Source organism: Rattus norvegicus, chromosome 1 (genome assembly GCF_021556685.1).
Source record: "Rattus norvegicus strain SHRSP/BbbUtx chromosome 1, alternate assembly SHRSP_T2T, whole genome shotgun sequence".
Classification (NCBI taxonomy): domain Eukaryota; kingdom Metazoa; phylum Chordata; class Mammalia; order Rodentia; family Muridae; genus Rattus; species Rattus norvegicus.
This window is the reverse complement of record NC_141534.1, coordinates 209557737-209581181: the sequence shown is the minus strand read 5'-3', so window position 1 is coordinate 209581181 and position 23445 is coordinate 209557737. Positions and strand designations below refer to the sequence as shown.

The 23445-nt window shown below is 45.5% G+C and overlaps 1 protein-coding gene and 1 long non-coding RNA gene across 6 annotated transcripts in view; one reads left to right on the top strand and one right to left on the bottom strand.

The window, feature by feature from the left end:
- Positions 1-23445, bottom strand: part of Ap2a2 (adaptor related protein complex 2 subunit alpha 2) — a 73489-nt gene that overhangs the window by 33488 nt on the left and 16556 nt on the right. For all 5 annotated transcript variants that reach the window (NM_001438429.1, NM_001438428.1, NM_031008.2 and 2 more), the window contains 1 exon segment: positions 11291-11359. Coding sequence is in view for 2 of the 5 variants with exons in the window: in NM_001438428.1 (NP_001425357.1) it covers positions 11291-11359 (69 nt within the window). In the remaining 3 variants the exon portion in view is untranslated.
- LOC147997004 (uncharacterized) lies at positions 1899-22760 on the top strand. Its single transcript, XR_015652724.1, has 3 exons — positions 1899-1948; positions 5482-5619; positions 20830-22760. It is a non-coding gene; the product is annotated as an uncharacterized LOC147997004 (long non-coding RNA).

The window sequence follows — 23445 nt, the reverse complement described above, 5'->3', positions numbered from 1 at the left end:
CCCCTAACCCTGAAGAGAGATCTGAAAGCTCTGCACAAGCCATCAAGCTAAGCTAACCCTTTAAACAAGCTTATCGCCTTAGGCAGACACACTTACTCTAAATTATTTTCCATTTCACAACAGTTAAGGAGCAAATCACCTGGTCATAAAACCACACACACACACACACACACACACACTTCAGAAAGTGGGTTCACCATAAGACTTACTACAGCACAAACTCCATGTGTAGGTAAGAGCCATCAGCTGGCACGTGGCACGCCATGTAAAGCACAGGAATATTCCTGAGCCGACCTGCAGCAGTAAGGAGGGGTGCTGCATATAGTCTTCTCCAAGTCAGAATAACAGATGTATGTATGGTCTAAATTGTCATCCAAGAGGCTTCACCCAGGAACTGATGGAAACAGACTCAGAGACCCAAAGCCAAACATTAGGCAGAGCTTTGAGAATCCCGAGAAGAGGGGGAAGAAAGATTGTTGGAGCCAGTGGGGTCAAGGACACCACAAGAAAACCCACAGAATCAACCAATCTGAGCCCATAGGGGTTCACAATGACTGAACTGCCAATCAGGGAGCCTGCATGGGACTAACAAGGCTGTTTGTTTGTATGTATGTATGTATGTATGTATGTATGTATGTATGTATGTATGTATATGGTTGTGTAGCTTGGTCTTCTTGTGGGACTCAGAACAGTAGGCACAGGAGCTGTCTCTGACTCTGTTGCCCACCCTTGAGATCCTTTCCTCCTACTGGGTTGCCTCATCTAGCCTTAATAGAAAAGGAAATGCCTAGTCTCACTGCAACTTGACCTGCCATGGCTAGTTAATATCCATGGAGGCCAGCCCTTTTCTGAAAGGAAGCCCGGGGGGGAGGAGGGGGGGGCCTGGGAGGAAAAGAGGGGAAACTGTAGTCAGAATATAATATAAATACAAAAAATATTATTATATGTAAATATAATTTAAATGTATGGTCTAAAGGTATGTGACTAGTCAAGGACATCACAGCAACATCATCCCTTTGCTTATTAAGAGCTGGGCAGTGGCATCTCTGTGGACAGACCTACTGACCTCACAGGTATGTCCAGGACAAACACTCCACATGTTGGGCGAATACCAACTCAAAGTGGGCTTGTAGAGCTCCTGGGAAGCCTCCCCTCCTTTCTAGCAGCAGCACAGCATTCACAACTCAGATGCTAACACAGTATCTAGCTGGCTGCCTCCTACTTAGCCTCAGCTTGCTGCTATCTTCATGCTGTGTGCGTGCGCAGCATGAGTGGCAGGGAGGCAGACCAGGGAGATCTCTGCAAATTTGAGACCAGACTGGTCTATGTAGTGGGTTCCAGACCAGTAAGGGCTACATAGTGAGACTCCATCTCAAAAACGTAAGGTTATTATTCAAAAGGTTAAAAGAATTATCAGGTTATAGATGTAGCTCGATGGTTTAAAACACTTGCCTAGCACACATGTGCTAGCACACATCATAGAGGGAAAAAAGCTAAATTAATGTATTCCATTTCAAGGTATATCCCAAAAGGATGTAAATGAGGGAGTTAAGCATGGCAATACAAGACTGTTATCCCAGAACTAAGGAGACAGAGGCAGGAAATTCAAGGCCAGCCTCAGCTGTAGGCCATTCTGCACAGAGCAAACTGGGAACAGTGGAATATCATCAGCAGGTAAAAGCACAAAATGCAAGCCTGATGACCTGAGTTCACGTCTGGGTACCACAAAGTGGAAGAAGAGAACTGACTGGAACAGGCTGCTCTAGGACCTCCACTGTAGCATAGAGAACAAAACAGTTTAAACCAATTAGAGGTTTGCACATGAAATATGAACGAAAAGGATCTGAGAGAGCAAACTGAGTTAAGCACACTGAGGATGGGGCTGGAGAAATGGCTCGGGGGTTACAAGCATGCACTGCTCTTTCAGAGGCCCAGAGTTCAGTTCCCAGTACCACAGCAGGCAGCTCACAGCTACCTGAAACTCTCTGGCTCTAGAGAGACCCAACATCTTTAGTCCCTGTAAGCACCTGCCCTCATGTGCACACCCACATACAAACCACACACATACACTTAAAAATAATAAAACTAAGACTTTTTAAAAGCCACTGCGGATGTGCTAACCTCTGATTGGTGTGAGTGTGACCTGGACAGAGGTGGAAGAGCTGCAGGAAAGAAACTGGTCAGAGTCCAGCAAGGCAGCGGACAAGCGTGTGCTCATCCAGCAAGGCAACGGACAAGTGTGTACTCATGCAGAGACTCTAATGCAAAGTCAAAATCTAGCAAGGCAACGGACAAGTGTGTACTCATGCAGAGACTCTAATGCAAAGTCAAAATCCAGCAAGGCAATGAACAACTGTGTACTCATGCAGAGATTCTAATGCAAAGTCAAAATCTAGCAAGGCAGCGGACAAGTGTGTACTCATCTAGCAAGGCAATGGACAAGTGTGTACTCATGCAGAGACTCTAATGCAAAGTCAAAATCCAGCAAGGCAACGAACAAGCGTGTACCCATTCAGAGACTATGCAAAGTCAAAAATAAAGGTTAACGAGCTCTTTTATGATCTAATGTGGCAAATTAACTGAAAACCTCCTGAGTCTGGAGGCCTATAAAAATCAAGGTCATCCTGTCTGCTTCTTTAATAGACTAGATAAACTGTAGCTCTGAGCCAGGTTCCAAGAACTAAACAAAGCAAGGGTCCGATCTGTTAACCGTGCCATGAGCAGGCTGGAGAGATGGCTCAGCTGTGAAAGGTGTTTACAGGGCCCTCATGAGGACAGGAGTTCAGGTTCTAGTACCCATGTAACAAACTGGGTGTCCCCAAAGCACCTGTAACCAGCTCTGGACGACTCCACAGCCTCTTCTGGCCTCTGAGCATCCATAGGCACACTTTCAACTTCTCGTTTGTTTTGTTTGTTTGAAACAAGGTTTCATATAATTCAGGTTAGTCTCAAATTCACTGTGTAACAGCGGATAGCCAACCCTGAAATTCTCATCTGCCTTTCCTTCCTGAGTGCTGGGATTTTAGGTGAGCACCACCATACCTGGTTTATGCAGTGCTAGGAATCAGTAATGAGACTTTGAGCTAGAAAAGCACTATAGCAACAGCCCCAAAGCTCCTGCCCAAAATCTACCAACATCTTAAATAGACTTCCTGTGGTGGTAACCTTCAACCAGTGGATAAATACCACTGTACCAGCTGAGTTCTAATCACAGACTTTTCCCTATATCATAGTCTTAGAATATGCAGCTTACAAAGTCAGAGCCTACATCCACACATAATTACTGCTAGAGACAATCTTCACCACTAGAATGCTCCATATTCTGTACTGGAGAATAAAATGGTAAATACTAAAAGTACCACAGTGTTAACTAGCATAAAAAATCCAAGCCAGACATGGTGGTGCACTCCTTTAATCCCAGCACTCAGGACAGCAGAGGCAGATGAATCTCTGTAGGTTCTGGCCATCCTAACTCCTCACCCAGACTTTTCAAATGTCCTTATTCATTTTTGTTTACAGAGGGAACAGTATGTGTAGCTGTGTACAGTGGGAGACTACAATAAGAATGATGCTTGAATGATTCCACAATCCCTGTAACTCATTCTCAGTCATCTACAGCTATAGACTCCTACATGAATCCCTGCACAACTGTGGTTTGCAACAACAGATAAGTGGCTTGGTATTTCTGCCTGTCTGTGAAGGTTTCACATGTGCATCTTTTTGGAAGGTGATGAGGGAGGGAGTCAAGGCCCCATTCTAGATCCCAGGCTGGTCTGGGACTCACTACATAGCCCAGGATGACCTTGAACTTATAGCAGTTTTTCTATGGCACAGTGGCACACCTGTAATTCTAGCACTTGGCAAGAGGATCTTAAAGTTCAAGGTCCATCTCTGCTACACAGCAGCTTCAGGTTATCCTAGACTATATAGAGATGTCTAATAAAATGTTAATTAGAGTATTTTAAAGACATCCTTCCTTTTTTGCTGAGTGCTAACTGCTGTCAAAATGGGTGAATTCATGAAACCTGTGACAGGTGGTCCTGGCTGGACACTACTCCAGACTCAAAGCTGTTATTATAAAGAATACTGTTGACAGCACCTCAGACTGCCCTGACAGCAATGCCTTCCTTGGTGGATAAAATTGAGCACTATCCCTAAAAAGTCATGGATGTATGGACAAGGAAAACAAAACAAAACAAAACAAACAAAAAACAAAAGAAAAAAGAGATAAAAAAATCAAGTCCTGGGTTGGGGATTTAGCTCAGTGGTAGAGCGCTTGCCTAGCAAGCGCAATGCCCTGGGTTCAGTCCCCAGCTCCGAAAAAAAAAAAAAAATCAAATCAGACCACTAGTTGCTTTTTTCCAGAGGTCCTGAGTTCAATTCCCAGCACCCACATGGTGGCTCATAACCATCTACAGTAGGATCTGATGCCCTCGTCTGTCATGCTGGCATACATGCAGATAGAGCACTCATATACAAACATAATATATACTTTTAAAAAACAAGTCCTGTGTGAAATCACCTCGTGCCCGCAAGGTACTCTGTTGATATCCCGTGGACAGAACTTGGCAACAAGAATGACAGCTGTAAGTGCTAGGCCAGGCGGGAGGCCAAGCTCAAGTTTGAGGACTGATACAAGACAGAAAAGAACAAATGGTTTTTCTAGAAGCTTTGCTTTTAGGCATATTTTTGTTTCCATCATTTAAAAACAAAAAAAAAAAAAAACAAAAAACAAAAAAAAAAAAACCCTCTAATCGCAACACTCAGGAGGTAGAAGCAGGAGGCGCTCTCTGAGTGGAGTCCACCCTGGTCTACTGAGTGAGTTCCAGAACAGCCAGGGCTACACAGAGAAACCCTGTCTCAAAACAACAACAACAGAAGATTATATGTCTATGCAACAGGGAGCCACTGTATTTAAGTCGACCAACTAACTCAACGTTATAACTATTCTGAGATGGCCACGTGTAAACTAAAAGGGCTGGAAACAGCTTACTGGTAGAACGTTTGTTTAACATGCAAGATGACCTGGGTTTGATCACCAGCACCACAGAAACCAGGTGTGGTGGAAGCCATCTATAACTTCAGAACTAGGGTGGTAGATATAGGAGGATCAGAGGTTCAGTCAATCTCTGGGGCATCATACATTCTAGACCAGGCTAGCCCATGGAAGACCCTACTTAGGTCTTCATTAAAGCAGTGCCCTTCTGTATAACTTAGCGTCAATCATTCATTAAGTTTAGACTGCCATAAAAAACGTTCAGATTCAACTCTCCAGTGTTCACTGCTCACATTTTATCTGCTTACTATCAAGGACTTAATTTCTATCTAGACTTTAAACGCCACAAAACACTACCACATCACCATTTAAATTTACTACCCAGCATCCTCTGTTTTATCATTCATTTCTGTGTAATTGACCTTGTACCTGGAATCATGAGCGTGCCAAGTTCCTCTATCAGAGAAAGGCCTACTGTTAGGAAGTTCTTCATTTTTGTTGTTAAAATATCTTTTTAAGCTTTATTAGTACTGTTTTTTTGCTAGAGGGTTTTAGAGGGGCTGTTTTCTTGAGACTTGCTGCTGTATAGACCAGGCTGACCACAAACTCGCAGAGATCTACCTGTCTACACCTCCCAAGTGCTGAGATTAAAGGTGTATGCCAGCCAGGTGCATTCAGTGTCTGAAGAGGATTCCCTGGGACTGGAATTACAGATGGTGATGAACAACTATATGGGTGCTGGGAATTCAATTAAACCCAGGTCCTCTCAAAGAGCAAGATGGTGTTCTTAATCACTGAGCCAACTCTCCAGCCCTTAGGATTTTTTGTTTGTTGGTTGACAAGGTCTCACTATAATTCCCAGACTGACCTTGAACTGGCAATTCTCCTGCCTTGGCCTCCTGCATTTTGCAAATTTTTGTATATACAAGCTCTTCCCTCTCTCTACCCCTCATTGTTGTTGGGTTTTTAATCCTCTTTTTTCCTTGAGGGTTTTTTGTTTGTTTTTTTGAGTAAGACATTTCCCCAGAGTCACCCCTAGAGTGGACTTCCTCAATATCTGGACTTTGTATCCTTCTTCCTGCTCCCTGCTGTTCCTGCTCAAAAGCTGCCAGCCTTGCACAGCTGCTGTGAAGAGAGTTCCACCCCTCACCGCTCAGTGCGCCAGTCTTTGAGCCTACACAGTATATGCTAACATATTCAGGGTAGATTCCCTTTTGTATATTCTGCGTTTGTTCCAGATTCTTAGTTCTCTAAGCCACACACCTCACCTTCCCTCCAAGACACCAAGTAACCATCCAGGTTTCAACTTTAGTCTGTGCCTCCCACCGTCTATACACCCTCTTTTCCACCTTGTGAGCTAGTCTTCATCCGCCCAGCCTTTCAGAACACCAAACTTTTCTTAAACTACTTCTATCACCTCAGTCATCAGCCATATCTCCATTTAAGTCACCCCAAATGGTCTTACTTCAAAGTCTGTTCTCACTTCTGACACTTTCTCCATTTCCTACTGAGTTTGTCTTTTACACCTTTAAATGCTGTAAACCCAGTCCTCTGTAACGTGAACCTGACTTACAAGTCTTCAAGATGTTGTCTCCTGGGCCTCTGTGGGCTACAGCTCACATGCTCTCGTTCTCTGAGCACCCTTGTCCTCTCTGACCACATACTGTAACAGTGTATTTAAACCAACTACATTCAAGATTAAGGAGACAACACTCTCCTACCAGAGGGACTGGTGCTCCTCACCTCAACCCAGGTCTAACTATGAAGTTGTTCAGTGTCATGTGCCAAGAAAACCCAGCTGCTGTGTGAGAGAGGCCAGTGGGCCCAATCTCCAGAGCTGCAGTGTGTTTTTTTTTTTGTTGTTTTTTTTGGTTTTTTTTTGGTTCTTTTTTTCGGAGCTGGGGACCGAACCCAGGGCCTTGCGCTTCCTAGGCAAGCGCTCTACCACTGAGCTAAATCCCCAACCCCTGCAGTGTGATTTTTGGTATGATGTAAAAACCAGGTGAGACCCGGACTTTGACTTTTATCCCTCTACACAGGGATCCATTCTGAACCGGGTAGAAAGGAGCTGTGTCCTATGAGTATCTGCAGCTACTAGGCTCTGCCTATCAGATGTCTGCCATAGCCCACCCCTAGCTGATAAGCAAATAAGCTTTGCTTGGAAGACATTGTTCGGTCATGGCTCTAAGGCCCTCAGGGCCACCAAAACAGCTCCACCTTGAAGTGGAAATCTCTGGTTTCTTTGGAGACTCGGTTGTGTTATGTGATGTTTTTCTGGAAGCTGTCTTATGAGAGGATGTCTTCCTGAAGCACACATGTGAGAGGCTGTTTCGTTGAGGCAGACACTTGAGGATGTTAAGAATAACCAGCAGTAGGGGCTGGGGATTTAGCTCAGTGGTAGAGCGCTTGGCTAGGAAGCGCAAGGCCCTGGGTTCGGTCCCCAGCTCCGAAAAAAAGAACCAAAAAAAAAAAAAAAAAAAGAATAACCAGCAGTGGACAGAGCTCTTGCACTGGTTTGCCTTGTGCTGCTTCTCCGGTCTTCGCTGACGCTGCTCTTGCCCTGCCTTGCAGCTCTTTGCGGGTCGTGCATATCGTTGCTTGTCGTGACTTTGTAGACAAACACACCAAAGAACTTCTCATGGTATTCCATGCTTCTATTCTCAACAAACATGACATCCGGTTTTCTTCTCTCTTCCCATTCCCTTCCTCTTGCCCTCCTAAGTTCACTTTCTACTCTTCCCTTCCCCTTGATTCTTTCTTTTTCTGTGCCTGCCTTTCCTTTGGCTTCTGCAGTCATTGATGACCAGAACATTAAAAGCAGCTGTAGAGAAACACACCAAAGAACTTTCGTGGTATTCCAGCTACTTCTAGGTGCTTCCGCAGACTCACGCCAAAATGGCAGCAGAGCCTCTTGGTTTCTTCAGGATGGAGCAGCTGATACTGATGTGTTTGATATTTGCTGACTGGACTGGCTGCTGTGACTAACTCAGGTTTAGTATTTGGGATTGGATCGCCCTAAAGAACTACTTGTAAGGGGCTGGAGAGATGGCTCAGCGGTTAAGAGCACCCGACTGCTCTTCCAGAGGTCATGAGTTCAATTCCCAGCAACCACATGGTGGCTCACAACCATCTGTAAAGAGATCCGATGCCCTCTTCTGGTGTATCTGAAGACAGCTACCGTGTACTTATATATAATAAATAAATAAATCTTTAAAAAAAAAAAAAAAAGAACTACTTGTAAGCAGGTCAACGACTCCCATTTCCTACTAACCTTCTTTCTCCCTACTTTGGGTAGGTGGGCTAGAAGGGAGGTTGAAGCGTTTAAGAACCCTTATTAAAGTAGGTCTTGAAAAGTCTAAGCGCCTATACCATCTGGACTCCCTTTCTCAGAGCAGTAAGGTAAAGGTATAAACAGTGCTGCCCCTGGCCTCACAAGCCATGGCCTTCTCCTGGGTAGCCTGAGAATGTTTCTTCTCTCATGGCACTCATGCTCTCAGGAGGCCTTGGAACTGTCTGCTCCCCAGCTGACACCAGTGGCAGGACAGGTCTTGGACTCAGGAGGTGCCATCTACTGCAGTCTTCCAGGCAGTGCAGACCTAAGCCAACTGGACTCTAACTGCAGCAGACAACTGAGCTACGAGTTCACCACCAACAGATTATAGACATCTATCCCTGCACTCCTTCAACAACCAGTTCTGCTCAGCAGACAGCCCTGGGCAGTACACAGAGGGACTTCCTTCCTGCACAGAACAGCTCAGCTTCCTAAGACTTCCTAGCACTCACATAGATGTTTGTAGAATGGATAATTTAACACCTCCCTTGATTTGGGGGGGAGGGGGGAGGGAGTTGCTAGGCATCAAATCTAGGGCTTTGTACTTGTCAGGGGACACTTTAACAGTAAGATATAGCCTTAGCTAAAGTCCTTGTCCCTTATCTCTTCTTTAACATTTGTTAACGTTGTGTTTGTGTGTGTGCATGGGGGAAGTATACATGCCAGGTGTACATGTGGAGGTCAAAGGACAACTTTCAGAAGTTGGTTCTCTCCCTCTACAATGTGGGTTCCAGGGATGGCTATGAGACTCAGGAAGTGCCCTTAATCAGTGAGCTGGCACCCAGGCCCCAGAGTTCTTAACCTTTAACTTACACATATACAAATTACTGCTCTTTTTAAAGATTTGTCTATTTATTATGTACACAGCAGTTTGTCTGCATGTATGCCTATAGACCAAAAGAGGGCACCAGATCTTATTATAGATGGTTATAATATAATATAACATAAGCCACCATGTGGTTGCTGGGAAATGAACTCAGGACCTTTGGAATAGCAGTCAACACTTTTAACTTCTAAGCCATCTCTCCAGCCCCTGATTATTCTTAAAACTAACAAAAATATGAACACTTAGGGCTGGAAAGATGTCTTTGTGGTTAAGAACATAGGCTACTCTTCTAGAGGACCAAAGTTTGGGTCCCAGAACTCACATGTTAGCTCATAACCATTCGTAACTCTACTTCCAGGGAATCTGATGTCCCTCTTTTGGCCTCTGTGGGCACAAGGCATACAAATGCTACAGAAACATACATGCTGGCAAAATACCTATACACACGGGATAAAATAATAATTTTTCTTACTTCCACATTCAAACGTAATCCTTTCCACTTTGAGAGTCACAAACTCTGTATAATCACATAGGTTAAAATGTACTGGGTGCTCATCTTTTATCAAGCAAACAATATGCATTTCCTTATATAACACAGTTAGAATAGCAGACAAGGCCTTTCGCAGTGAGGGTCCAGAGCTGCCAGCATGTGGGAGCTGGACAGGTGGCTGTACCCAAGTCTGCCCAAGTCTGTCTGACTCAGCTGAGCAGGGTGACATAAGACCCCAGAGGCGGGCCAGACTCCACAGCTGCCCAACGGGTTACAGGTGACCATAAGTCAGTATCTCTACCTAGGGCCTCCCTCCCCATTACAGTGCGCGGGTATCCTCTGTAAGTCTTCAGCATTGCAACCCCATCATGGGGTCTACATCTGGAACCCAGCCTGCAGAGAAACAAATGGGCAGCCCCACTCCTTACAGAGCAATGAGAGACTACCAAAGTCAAGTCACAAGAGAGTCATTACATTCAAGTTCAGTGTCAGGACTTTCAGAGGCCTGCTTTAAGAAACTCAAATTTAACTTTCTGTCAGCTCAACAGCAAATATTTGACAAGTAATCGTTTAAATTCCACTAGTTTTCTCACTGCCCGACCATCCGGGAAATCCACTTTCAAGGCCTGAATTCCCCCCCACCCCCCGAGATTCTAGGAGACCACAAGGCTAACTCTACTGACCACGCACCTCTTCTGAGGATGCAACCCAAGCTTCTCCTCTACTCACCATTTCTAGGAAACTCCAGCTGTTCTCGCAGTTCTCATGATGTGCTCAGCTTAGAGGGTTAGCGGGCTTTCCCGAGGGCCCTACGTGCAGCATTCTAAGCCTGTGCTGAGCAGGCACACACCTCTTCAGCAGAAGTCCGTGTAAAGACAGGTCTTTGCCTTCACCTGACAGGGCAGATACACTGGGGCTCTGCATAACACTTCAGATAAACAGCCACACGGGCACTGTGTAGTCAACAGACTTCAGCACCCTGCCCGGCGTGGTGCTGGGCAGCACTTTCCAGACAAGGCAGAGTCAGTGTTATTTCCAACCCTAGGGAAAGGTCAGCATGAAAGCTAGGAGGGGGCTGCCCAACCAATTCAACACAAGCTGCTCTCCCTACCTGCGTCCTCAGGGCTAGATTTACTAGACTAAGAACTTGATGGTTTTAGGAGGTTGTTTTTTGTTTATTCATTTGTTTGTTTCTAAGTTAAAAGACTTTCTGTAATTACTACTTTTCTGGTGGTTGTGAAAGAACTATCTGACAAAAGTGACTTAACGAGAGTTAACTTCAGCTCATGGCTCAAGGGGTGCCCATCATGGTGAAGACATCAGCTGCAGGAACTTGAGGTCACATCCAGCCAGAAAACAAAACACAGATGAACTCACGGACAGGCCTAAAGTTCACTTCTCTCCTATGCACACTGCTTATAGCAAGCTCACCAGGACTGAGCTTCGAGTATCCCTGAGGCTGGAGGTGTGCTCAGCTTACTTTTCCCTTTTAATTTAGTCTAGGACACCTGAGCCCACAGGTGGTACTTCACACATTTAGGGCATCTTCCTACTACAGCCATGTCCAGATGGATTTCAGGCAGCATTAGGCTGACGATGAAGTCATTACAAGGCCTTTAGTAGTTTGCAGAAATGGTTAGCACTTACCTTTAAATTTTGATCTAATATTTGCCAGCTCCTTATTTATCCTCTTTATTTCAGCTTCTTTACTTTTACCTAGGAGAAAAGAATATAAATACATTGTTTCATTGCCTCTAAAGAAGCACTCTTTCCTGCTGAGACCTACACTGAGAACTGATGACAGACTCATGGTTTTCAGTGGTGCTGGGGGAGGAACGACCAGCCACACGGATGATGTCCAATTACATGGTACAGCATCACAGCCAAAACCTTGAAGACAGGAGGTAAAACCAAGGAAAGAAGCAAACCATTTCAAGACCAGCAGCAGGATCCTCGGAAACCTTAGTAAACTGGTATAGTGTAGTCACAGCAAGGCAAGAACCCCATAAAGATAGTGATGAAGTAGGCTCACAGCACCTCCTGGGAGCAGCATCTCAGAGGGGTGCACTACACCTCCAGCTTAACTCTATCTACCTGTGTGCCACAGCTCTGAGAATGGAAAGCATCACATCATGCTCTAAGGGTTCTCCCTCAACCCTCCATGAGTCCTCAGCTATAGATCATGGATGCTGACTTCCATGAGCACGGAGAAAATAGCAGTTTAACCCACAAGCATCCAACTGTCTTCTCTCAAGACACTCACTGCAAAGCCTAGCAAGTCTACCTCCAATGCAAAATGAAGTTAGGAGAAATGGGAGAACAGCTACTTCATGACTATGTATGAGGGGAATTAACGAGGAACACACACCTCACTTACCAAACGAGCATGCTGTGTATACAAACAAGTATTTATATGTGTAAATCACTCTTTGAAGCAGCAAGAAAAGCAATTTAAAGGGTCCATAGGCAACATGGTGGGTAGAGACCTCAATGCCCAAGACTGGGGATCTAAGATTGGCCCCTAGAACCCAGGATAAGGTAGAAGCTTGTGAGAACTGACACCAGAGGTAACCTCTGGCCTCCACATGCACACACAATAATAATATAAATAAAATTCAAACTTTAAAAATAGCTTTGCCAGGCATGGTGGTACTCTGAACCCAGCACTCAGGAGGCAGAGGTAAAGCCAGACTGGCCTATTAGTGAGTCTATGCCTCAAAAAAACAAAACAACCAATAGCTGTTTAAAGACAAAGGGCCCTTCCTCTCTGGATGTGGGAGGCCATTGACAGGTTTCCCAAGCTCCAGTAAATGGTCCCACACCCATGTAACTGTTTGTCCCAGTTGTATGTGCAGACAAAAACATATACATAAAATTAAGCAAAAAGTTTTAAAGAAAAGGTTTAAACGGGCCTTCTGCATTGAAGTGAGAAAGGGAAGTGTTGGTGTGGAGGGGAACAGGGGGACGAGCTGAGGGTGGATATGACCAAAATACATTGAATTCATTCATGCATTTAATTATAATAAAAGATAATAAAAATGTAAGTAAAAGGTAAAAATAAAATTAAAGTAAAAACAAAGGATCCTCTTAAGCTACTCCTGATATAACAGTTGTTCTTCCAAAAGGAACAACCCATCTGCAACACAAAGCCATAGCACAGGCTGTCCCAAGCCCAAGGCTGGCAGAGCCAATACTGACTTAACTCACATCACACACTGCAGAGCCTGGCCTCACACTGCTGTTCGATACCCAGCTTACCTGTCGTCCCCACCCCCCACCCCGCAAGGCAGGCCGATCGAGTGTCCCTTATCTCCTGGGAAGACTTGTTCATGAGCAGGGCTCACTATAGCTGAACTGAGAGCACTTCTGAGTCCAGTTCTACCCAGCGAGCTCTAGATGGACAGGTGAGAAGGACAGGAAACAGGATTCTATGACGCAGTTGGGGCAAAGGGCAGCAAGGTCTAGAGCCCAACAACCTCACATCACTGTCTCCAACCCTGATGGAGCAGGTCTTAGGACCCTGATTCCTATCTGCCACACCTGAGTAGCCGAAGGCTCCATCAGAGTGGACAGCACAAGCACTGGATTAGCTCTGGTGCTTCCTAAACTGCCAGGAAGAAGGTAAGAAGCTGCTTTTATTTCTGAAGTTTTCTTTAATCCTGTCTTTAGGAGATACAGTTCAAATTTATAATCCCAGTATTCAGGAGGCTGAGGCAGGACTGCTGTGAGTTGGAGGCTAGCCCGGGCTAACATGAGCAAAAAGGAAAAGGGAAAAAAGGGAGTTAAGAATTAAAAGCCAGGGGGTTGGGGATTTAGCTCAGTGGTAGAGCACTTGCCTAGCAAGCGCAAGGCCCTGGGTTCGGTCCCCAGCTCCAAAAAAAAAGAAAAGAAAAAGAAAAAAAGAATTAAAAGCCAGGGGGCTAGGGGTTGGGGATTTAGCTCAGTGGTAGAGCGCTTGCCTAGGAAGCGCAAGGCCCCGGTTCCGTTCCCAGCTCCGAAAAAAAGAACCAAAAAAAAGAACCAAAAAAAAAAAAAAAAGCCAGGGGGCTGGAGAGATGGCTCAGAGGTTAAACACTAACTGCTCTGAGGTCTTGAGTTCAATTCCCAGCAACCACATGGTGGCTCACAACCAACTGTAATGTGGTCATATGCCCTCTTCTGGTGTGTCTGAAGACAGCTACAGTGTACTCACATAAAATAAAAATTAAAAAAAAAAAAAAGAATTAAAAGCCAGGCTTGGTGGGACACACCCACCCTAGCCCTAGCACAGGCCTCATCGCCACATCTCCTTTGAGCATCAGGCTCTGACACATCCTGCTCTAAAGAGATATCAGGGTGTCCCCAGCCAGAGGCCCAGCCTTAGGAGGGAGGCTTTTGGAACACAAAGCTTCACCTAAGGGCCACCAAAAAAATTTGAGCTGTGGCTCTAAGTTCCTGAGGTGACAGGCGCACCTGTGTAAAAGAGCTGAGGAAATGGAGATCTGGGCAGCTCCTCCTTCCAGGCTGTGCCGGGGCTGCATACCTGTGGGGGTTCATTTCAGCAGAGATGTCTGAAGGAAAAGGAGTAAGGGGAGGGGCAGCCCACCTGCAAGCCTACTTTTTTTTTTTTTTTTTTGGTTCTTTTTTTTTTTTTTGGAGCTGGGGACCGAACCCAGGGCCTTGCGCTTCCTAGGCAAGCACTCTACCACTGAGCTAAATCCCCAACCCCGAGAGCCTACTTTTTAGCCAGAAGCAGCTCACCTGCTGCAGAGCTTGGAGAGGGCTGTGGGAGGCTTTGGTTTTTCTGGAGAGAATTAAAAATTTGCCCACGAATAAGAAATAAAAATAAATTTTCTTAAAAATGGAAGGGTCTGCTTAAATTGTTTTGCATATTATAAACTAAAACAGCTTTAACTTGTAAAGTATTTCATATTTTTTGCCGCCACCACCACCCCTCCCCGCTGCTTTTGAGACAGAGTCTGACAAAGAATGTAGCCTCAACTAGCCTGGAACCCATGACAATCTTCTTTGCCTTAGCCATCAGTCACCACGCTTGGCTCTCACAACAAGACTGCCCCAAGGAAGACAGGCAGGCAGGCAGGCAGGCAGGCAGGCAGGCAGGCAGGCAGGCAGGCAGGCAGGCAGACAGAGAGACAGACAGACAGGAAAGCTCAGGTGCTAACAAACATCTATCGCTTCAGCACTCAGGTCAGGAGACTGGGTCAGAGGAAGAGGTTTGCTTGGCATGGTGAAATCATGAGTTCCATCTCCAGATCATAAAAGTGAATAGAGGGCTGGAGAGAGCTCCACAGCTGAGGGCACTGAGTGCTTTTCCAGAGGACCTGGGTTCAATTCCCAGCATTCCATGGCAGCCCACAACCTCCGGATCCTGGGAATCTGATGCCCACTTCTGCCCGCTGCAGGCACTGCTTGTACATGAGCAGAAATACATGCAGATAAAACACCTATATGCATAAAAGGTAAAAATGGAAAAACTTTTTTAAAAGAGTAACAGTAAATGTAAAAATATGAGCATAAAAACCTAAGTTCCATCCCCAGAATCTATAAGAAAAAGTCGGGTGGCACAGGCTTGTTAACCCAGACCTAGGAGAGGAAAAACAGATTCCTGAGGCTGCCAGTCAACCAGTCTAGCTTACTCAACCAACTCTAGGTCAAGGATCAGTCCCCATCTCAAAGAAAGAAAAGGAAGGAAGGAAGGAGAATGCCAGTAGAAGATAGCCATGCTTTGAGCATATGCATGTACACACACACACACACACACACACACACACACACACACACACACATTTTAAGTTTTAAAAATAGGAAAAGCTGGGGCTGGGGATTTAGCTCAGTGGTAGAGCGCTTACCTAGGAAGCGCAAGGCCCTGGGTTCGGTCCCCAGCTCCGAAAAAAAGAACCAAAAAAAAAAAAAAAAAATAGGAAAAGCTGAAGGACTCTGTGGACAGTAGGAGCCTGGGGAAATCCTAGCCAAGCCCCAGAGCACGATGTTTAAAGGTCAGCACAGCGGCTTCTGTTTCGTGTGTGGGTGCTGGGTATGTTGTTTGTTGTTCTTTAGTTTCTCTAGACAGGGTCTCAAGTAGCCAAGGCTAGCATAGTGGAATGGGGAAATGCCTCAAATACTAAACAAAACAAAAACTGGGTGTGGTGACTTTCTGTGAGCTCAAGGCTAGCCTGGTCTACACAGCAAGTTCCATCCAGAACTACATAGAAAGACATGTCTCAAAAAGAAAAAAAGTTCTACATGGAGCTTAAGACACTAAGCAGTGTTGAACATCAGAATGGTTATAATATATCTAAGATATTCAAGCAAAAGAAACAAGGGGTTGGGGATTTTAGCTCAGTGGTAGAGCGCTTGCCTAGCAAGCGCAAGGCCCTGGGTTCGGTCCCCAGCTCCGAAAAAAAGAAAAAAAAAGAAAAAAAGAAACAAGACATTGGGGCTTTATATCCAGCAAAGTTATCAGGTATAAATGTCATAAACCAACTACATAAAGTCCAGACCACCTTGCTCCCTAAATTCTTTGTGGATCACGAACTTCAGACATCCAGTCACATGAGGAACCACAGAAAACATCAACTATGAATATGAGGTGCAAGCATGAGGTGTGCAGAGGAGCATAAGTGGGGTGGGGGTGATTGCAAAAGTGGGCGTAAGTGTTCAGGGACAGTCTAAGTGTACAGGATGGCAGTATGAAAGGGGAAGGCATGCATAAGTACAGAAACGTTATGTCCAGATAACGTAACAATGTAACAGTGTGCAACTGTGAAACACAGCTCCCGCAGGAGCACAGTGGACATGCAGAAGGCAGTTGCTTAGCCGTCACCCAGAGTGGCAGCACCTAACCTTAGGAGAATCATCACTCAGAAAGCCTGTTTCCTGCCTCAGTAGTTCCCAGTGGGAAGGGAGACCTGTCCGCCCAGAGGCCCACACCGTCCTGAAAGCAAGTCAGTCCTAACTCAGTGTAGTTGGTTCTGAAGCAGAGAAGCAGTGCACCCCAGGTGGCGATGACAGATAGACACCCAGAGGTCACAGGCACACTTAGTAGACCTGGCCTTTCCAGTGTTTCTGATCTACCCTGACTCTGTTCTATGGGACTCTGGCCAAGCCATATCAGCCCACCATCCTGCACTGCCCTCGGTCCTCCATTCACCTGGGTCTGCTCAAGGCACTCCCTATGGTGAACAAGAGTACATCTGGGTCCTTCAATTCATCTGACCACAGCTTCCGCTACAGAAAACTCAAGTCTCTTCCAAGAACAAGGAATGAGCCTATTCACTGAGAGAGCTTCCACTTGCCACCACCAATGCACTCTAACTACTCCTGTCCTCGGGCATCCCTGTCTGTCTGCAGCCTCACTGCCTCTTCCACTAGACAGTGAGGCCCTCTCTCCTTTCCCTGGATCAGAGCCCAGTATCTGATGCCTCCCGGCACTGACATTCTGAGGAGCAGCAAGGGATGGAGAATGCCTTCAGTGAAAGCGAGAGCAGGTCTACCTGTCTGAGAAGCTCCCACATGAGGAGTAGCCATGAGCTCAGCGTGCATACAGACTACTGCTGCTCCACGATGGGCCATGTTTCCCAGTTAGGATGGCTCTAAGTCCCGTCTGACACAGAAGGCAGCATCATAGAATCCTATGTTACTGTGAGGTTAGGCCGCCTGAATGACACAGGCCATTAACGCTGCCCTCCACAGGGTGGTACTTTTACTCACTTCACAGGGGTCACCAAATGTCCAAATGCTCTGGAAATGCTATAGAGGAATTCCCACCAGATGAAACGACACACAGGATTTAAAGTGCAGATGGCACCAGCAGGCCTGCCTCTTTTGACCAGATGTTTTACAGGTGGTATCTGTAACATATATTACAGATGTGCCACTGGACAGTAGTACCTGGCCACGTTCCTTACTCACATCACACTTCTAACTCTTAGACAAAGGGCCTCATCTTGGGAAGAACAGATCTAGGAAAAAAAAAAAAAATCAGGGGTTGGGGATTTAGCTCAGTGGTAGAGCACTTGCCTAGCAAGCGCAAGGCCCTGGGTTCTGTCCCCAGCTCCGAAAAAAAGAAAAAAGAAAAAAATCAAAACAAAACAACAACAAAAAGCTAATGTGACAAAGATTCAGCTTGGACCAGATGTAGCAGCCTTTTAATTCCAGAACTCAGGAGGCAGAGGCAGGCAAAACTCTGTGCGTCTGAGGTCAGCCAGGGTTACAAAGTGAAATACTGTCCAAAAAAACAAAAGCAAAAACACTTTTTAAAAACTAGATATAGTTCTTCAGCCACAGCAGCCACCTTCCAGTTAACTCACCAAAATGACGAACACAGAGAGAAGCACTCGGTCTATGTTCTCTAGACCTTTAGGAAGCATGGAGCTGTTCTTTTGGCCACACGCATGCAAATCCACAAGAAGGGTGCTACTGTAGACATCAAGGGAATGGGCACTGTTCAAAAAGGGATGCCCCATAAGTGTTACCACGGCAAAACCGGAAGTCTACAAAGCATGCCGTGGGCATCACTGCAAACACGCAAGTTAAGCACATCAAACAGTCGAAGGGCAGAGACAGCTTCCTGAAGGAGGTGAAGGAGAACAATCAGAAGAAAAAGGAAGCCAAAGAAAAGGGCACCTGGGCTCAGCTGAGGCGCCCACCTGTGCCACCCAGAGAAGTGCACTTTGTGAGGACTAACGGAAAGGAGCCTGAGCTGCTGGAGCCCATGCCATACAAATTCATGGCCTAATGGACAAAAATGAAATAAAGTACCCAGACTGAAAAAAAAAAAAAAAAAAAAAACACCTAGATATAGGCAAGGGCAAGGACTACTACCTATTCTAACTCTAGAAATTGATTTCAAAAAGGTAACCACCGGGCTGGAGAGATTGCTCAGTGGTTAAGAGCACCGACTGCTCTTCCCGAGGTCCTGTGTTCAAATCCCAGCAACCACATGGTGGCTCACAACCATCTGAAATGAGATCTGATACCCTCTTCTGGTGTGTCTGAAGATAGTGACAGTGTAATCATAATATATAATAAATAAAATATTTAAAAAAAAAAAGAAACTGTCTTAGGCTAGGCATCCATTTAAAAAAAACAAAAAAACAAAAAAAAAACCAAAAAGGTAACCACCAACCTGAGTGACCAACCAGACTGTGTGAACCAGCCTGACAGACACTCTGAGCTGTGGGATTCTGGTCTTAGCTACCTTAACTCTCTGAAATGCAACAGCAATTTCAGCATGGACTTCGGAGCGTCACTGGCTAATAAGTGACCTAGACTAGCTGCAGACATTGGCCAGGAACAAGCCATATTTTGCCTTAGTGAGTCTCAAAGAATGCACAGAATGGGGACAGGCTGGGACGGAGCACCTGGGAGAAAGCTCATTCCTCAGCAACTGAGTAGTTAATCATTCTTCTCTAGGGATCAGACGGATCCTGACGGTAGTTCAGTCAGGAACGACCCGGATTACAAAACACCTGCCGAGGCTGGACATGTTGGCAGACACCTCTAATCCTAGCACTCCGGAGACTAAAAGCAGGAAGATCACAAGTTCATGGCCAGTCTGGGCTGTGCAGTAGGACCTTACAGAAGAAAGAGACACAAAGGCAGAGACACAGAGAGGTATAAAAACATGAACCTTTGACGTGTATAACGAAACTCTGTCTAAAGTGAAGAGTTTCAGTCAAATGTATGCTAAGACAGAAACTCTCTTCACTTTAGACTGTCCACATGAAGATAAGACTCTTACTAGGCATTGAAGGTGTTCTCCACAATAGCCACTCACAACCTACCCACAAACTGCAAGGCTCAGATTGCTGGAGTTGCCTACTCAGATCTTCTAATGACAAGACTGCCATTAGCCCGAATGCTCTGAGGAATGTAATCTCAGATAATGGGCAGAAGGCAGTGAGTGGCCACAGGCTTGATATGGCTGTGCTCAGGAATGCCTCTCTATGGTCTGTGTTAATGGGAAGGGGGCCCACTGATCAAAATCCACACCAATAAACCCAAGGAAAGGTGCACAGACAGTCTGATGGCACGGATCTGTGCTCCCCAGCACGGGAAGCTAAAGACTCGTGCAATTTAACAGCAGGGATATGGAGTGGGCTTCAAAGGAAGGAGAAGAGGGGAGAGGAAGGAAGGGGAGGGGAAGAAAGGGATGGGAGGAGGGGAGGAAAGGGAAGGGAGGGGGAAATTTTACAGAAATTAAAAATTGTTCTGCTGGTAAGTCCCACTGAGTAAACCCACGAGGCTCTGACACACTGGGCTGGACCATCTTTTTCAGCAGTTTTTTGGGATATGATTCACAAACCACACTGTTCACTCACATAAAACATGTACACAGTGGCTTCCAACATTCTCCTATCTGTCTGCCCTTTATCTTTCCAAACGAAACTCCATAACTATTGGCAGTCATTTACTAGCCCCTGACATCCTCAGCTTGCCTGTTGCCAGTCCATTTAAGTGGGAAAGTACAGTATGTATGATTAAAGTCTGGCTTCTTTCCTCAGCACAACACTGTCAAGCAGCAGCCTGCACGGCCATTTTTATTAGGGGCATCATTGTGATCCATACTTTGTTACCTAGTGGTTTTGGGGTTCTTTCTACCTTGGGGCTATCAAGAATAACATCCTTGGGACAAGAGAGATGGCCCAGTGATAAATAGCCCTTGTTCTCACAGAGGATCTAAGTTCAGCTCCCACATTCCCATGCTCACATGGAGGCTCTCAACATTCGTTAACACCAGCTCGAGGGTAATAACACCTCTTCAGGCCTCTGAGAGTACCACACATGCACAGGGTACACATACATACATGCGGTCTAAACAGTCACAGACATAAAACTAACAAATCTTTTTAAAGAACGTATGAGGCTAGAGAGATGACTCAAGAGTTAAGAACAGTTGCTCTTGGAGGACACAGGGTCTGTTCCTAGCACCCACATGGTGGTTCACAACTGTCTGCAACTCCAGTTCCAGAAGACCCAATGCCCTTTTCTCACCTCCTCAGGCACTGCACACATAAGGTACAGAGGCACACATGCAGGCAAACTGCTCATACATATAAATGCTCATTCATAAAAATAAATTAAATAGATCTTTAAAAAAAAAAAAAAGTCAGGTGGTGGCACACAACTTTAACCCCAGCTCTCAGGAGGCAGAGGCAGGTGGATCTCTGTGAGTTTGAGGTCAGTCTGGTTCATAAATAGAGTTCCAGGACAGTCGCCAAGCTATACAGAGAAACCCTATCTCGAAAAAACAATAAATACATACATACATACATACATACATACATACATACATACATAAATGCCTTAATAATTTAACATCCCACAGGCCAGCCAAGGCTACACAGTGAGACCCATAGTGAGACCCTGACTGTCACATTCACATGTAAGTTTCTGTATATACACATCCTTTCTCTTAGACACATGCCTCACGGAGACTTCGAAATCCTGGTCATATGGTGACCATATTTACACTAAGCCACCCTCCCCACCCTAGACTAATAGCCAGTCAAGGAGGGAACTTAAGCCCTTGCACAGGAGCCACAACCAATACATAGCTTGGTAAGTTAAGAGAATTTACCCCAGATACCTTTCAGACCCCAGAACTATCTTCATTCAGGTAAGCTGTGAGCCACAGGAACTAGGGTTTTTCATTCCTTCACTTTCAGGTGTGCGAATGTGCGCATATGTCTATGTGGATGTGCCTACCCATGTGTGCATGTAGAAGCTAGAGATTGCCCTCAGGTACCATCACCTTGCCCTCACACACACGCAAGGCTTCTCTGTGTAGACTAGGGTGTCCTGAAACACTGTGGTGGGTTGAATAAGTATGGCCCCATAGACTGTGTTTGAATGCTTCACCCATAGAGAGTGACACTAGGAGGTGTGGCCTTGCTGGAGGAAGTATGTCACTGTGGGGATGGGCTTTGAGGTCTCATATGCTCAAGCTAAGCCCAGTGTGGCACACAGTTTCCTTCTGTTTCCTGTGGATTAAGATGTAGAACTCTCAGCTCCCTCCCAGCACCACTGTCTGTTGGTAAACGGTCGTGCTCCTGCCATGATGACAACAGACTAAACCTCTGGAGCTGTAAGCCAGCCCCAGTTAGATGTTTTCCTTTCTAAGAGTTGCCATGCTCATGGCGTCTCTTCATGGCAACAAAACCCTAAGACAGAAGCTGGTACCAGGAACTGGGTGTTGCTGTGACAGGCCTGACCGTGCTTTTGCTTGGAGGAGTGTGGATTTGGGGACTTGGGGTTAGGAAAGCCATGGAATGTTTTGAGTGCTGCTTAATGGGCTCTCCTAGTAGCACAGAAGAAAGTGGTGCTGAGGGAGATTTGAACCACGGGAGCCTAGCTCAAGAATTTTAGTATGCTGCCTAGAGATCATTCTTGTGATATTTTGGTGAAGAGCGTGGCTGCTTTTTTACCTTGTGAGAAGAGTCTGCCTGAAGCTAAAGTAAAGAGATCCAGACTAATTGCATTTGAAGTCTCAAAACAGTCTACTATTGATTATGTGGGGTTACTGCTGTCCACTCTTATGAAGAACATTTTGATGAAAAGAGACAGAATGTGAAAGGAAAAATTCAAAATAAACGGATTAATGAGAAACAGGGCACTAAAAAGGTGGAATGGAGCCAAGTCCTGTGTTCAGAGATAAACATGTGATGAAATGGAATAAAGGGAGTGGCCTCAGGGGAAGACTCCACCCAGCTCAGCCCCATCTTGAGAAAAGGAATTAAAGAACAGCTTAGGTCCAGGCATAATAGTACAGGCCTTTAATCCCAGCACTCAGGAGACAGAGGCATGCAGATCTCTGAGTTCAAGGTCAGTTTAGTATACACAGCAAACTCTAGAACAGCCAACCTTCCACAGTGAAGGAAATCATTGAAAACCGAAAGCTGGTGAAGATGTAATTGAAAAAGGGGGCCATGTTCCAGTCCCAGCAAGCAACAGAACTTGGCAGCTTCAGTCATATAATTCTGTCAACAAGGAGAAAAGAAAGGGGTTATGGATTAGGGTTTCCAAGATTAGGGAAAGCCACTGAGACCAGATGTAGGGCTGGGGTGTTCCTACATGGAGGCCCAGAAAGGTCGCTGTGTGGATTACCTTGGAAACCCCAAGAGGTCAGTCAGAGCCATGGGATACCTGCTGAGAAAAGCTGCTAACAGGAGTGGAACCAGTCCAAAAGAAAAGTGTGTTACAGTCAAAGCTGAAATGAGTTGGAGATCTGAAGAGCATTTGATCTGAAGAGATCCAAGATGCAGAGCTTGGAGTTTGTCCAGTATTTCCTCACTGTGCTCCCTTCCCTATATTTTGGAGTAGTAATGTATATCCTGTGCCATCATATGTTGGAAGTATGTGTTTTTTTTTTAATTTGATTTTACAGGGGATTACAGTTAAAGAGATTGCATGAATCTCAGAAGAGACTTTAAATTTTGGACTTTTAAAAACTGTTGAGGGCTGGAGAGCTGGCTCGGCAGTTAAAAGCACTGACTGCTCTTCTAGAGGTCCTGAGTTCAATTCCCAGCAACCACATGGTGGCTCACAACCATCTGTACTGGGATCTGATGCCGTCTCTGGTGTGTCTGAAGACAGCCACAGTGTACTCGCATATATAAAATAAATGATTCTTTAAAAAAATTTCAAAAAATAAAAGTTGTTGAGACTGTGGTAGACTATGAGGACTTTGAAGTGGGACAAAATGCATTTTGCATTATGTTATGACTATAAGCCGATAAGGGTCAGGGAGTGGAATGTGGTTGTTTGAATAGGTACAGCTCCCCAGGCTCAAGTGATCCAAT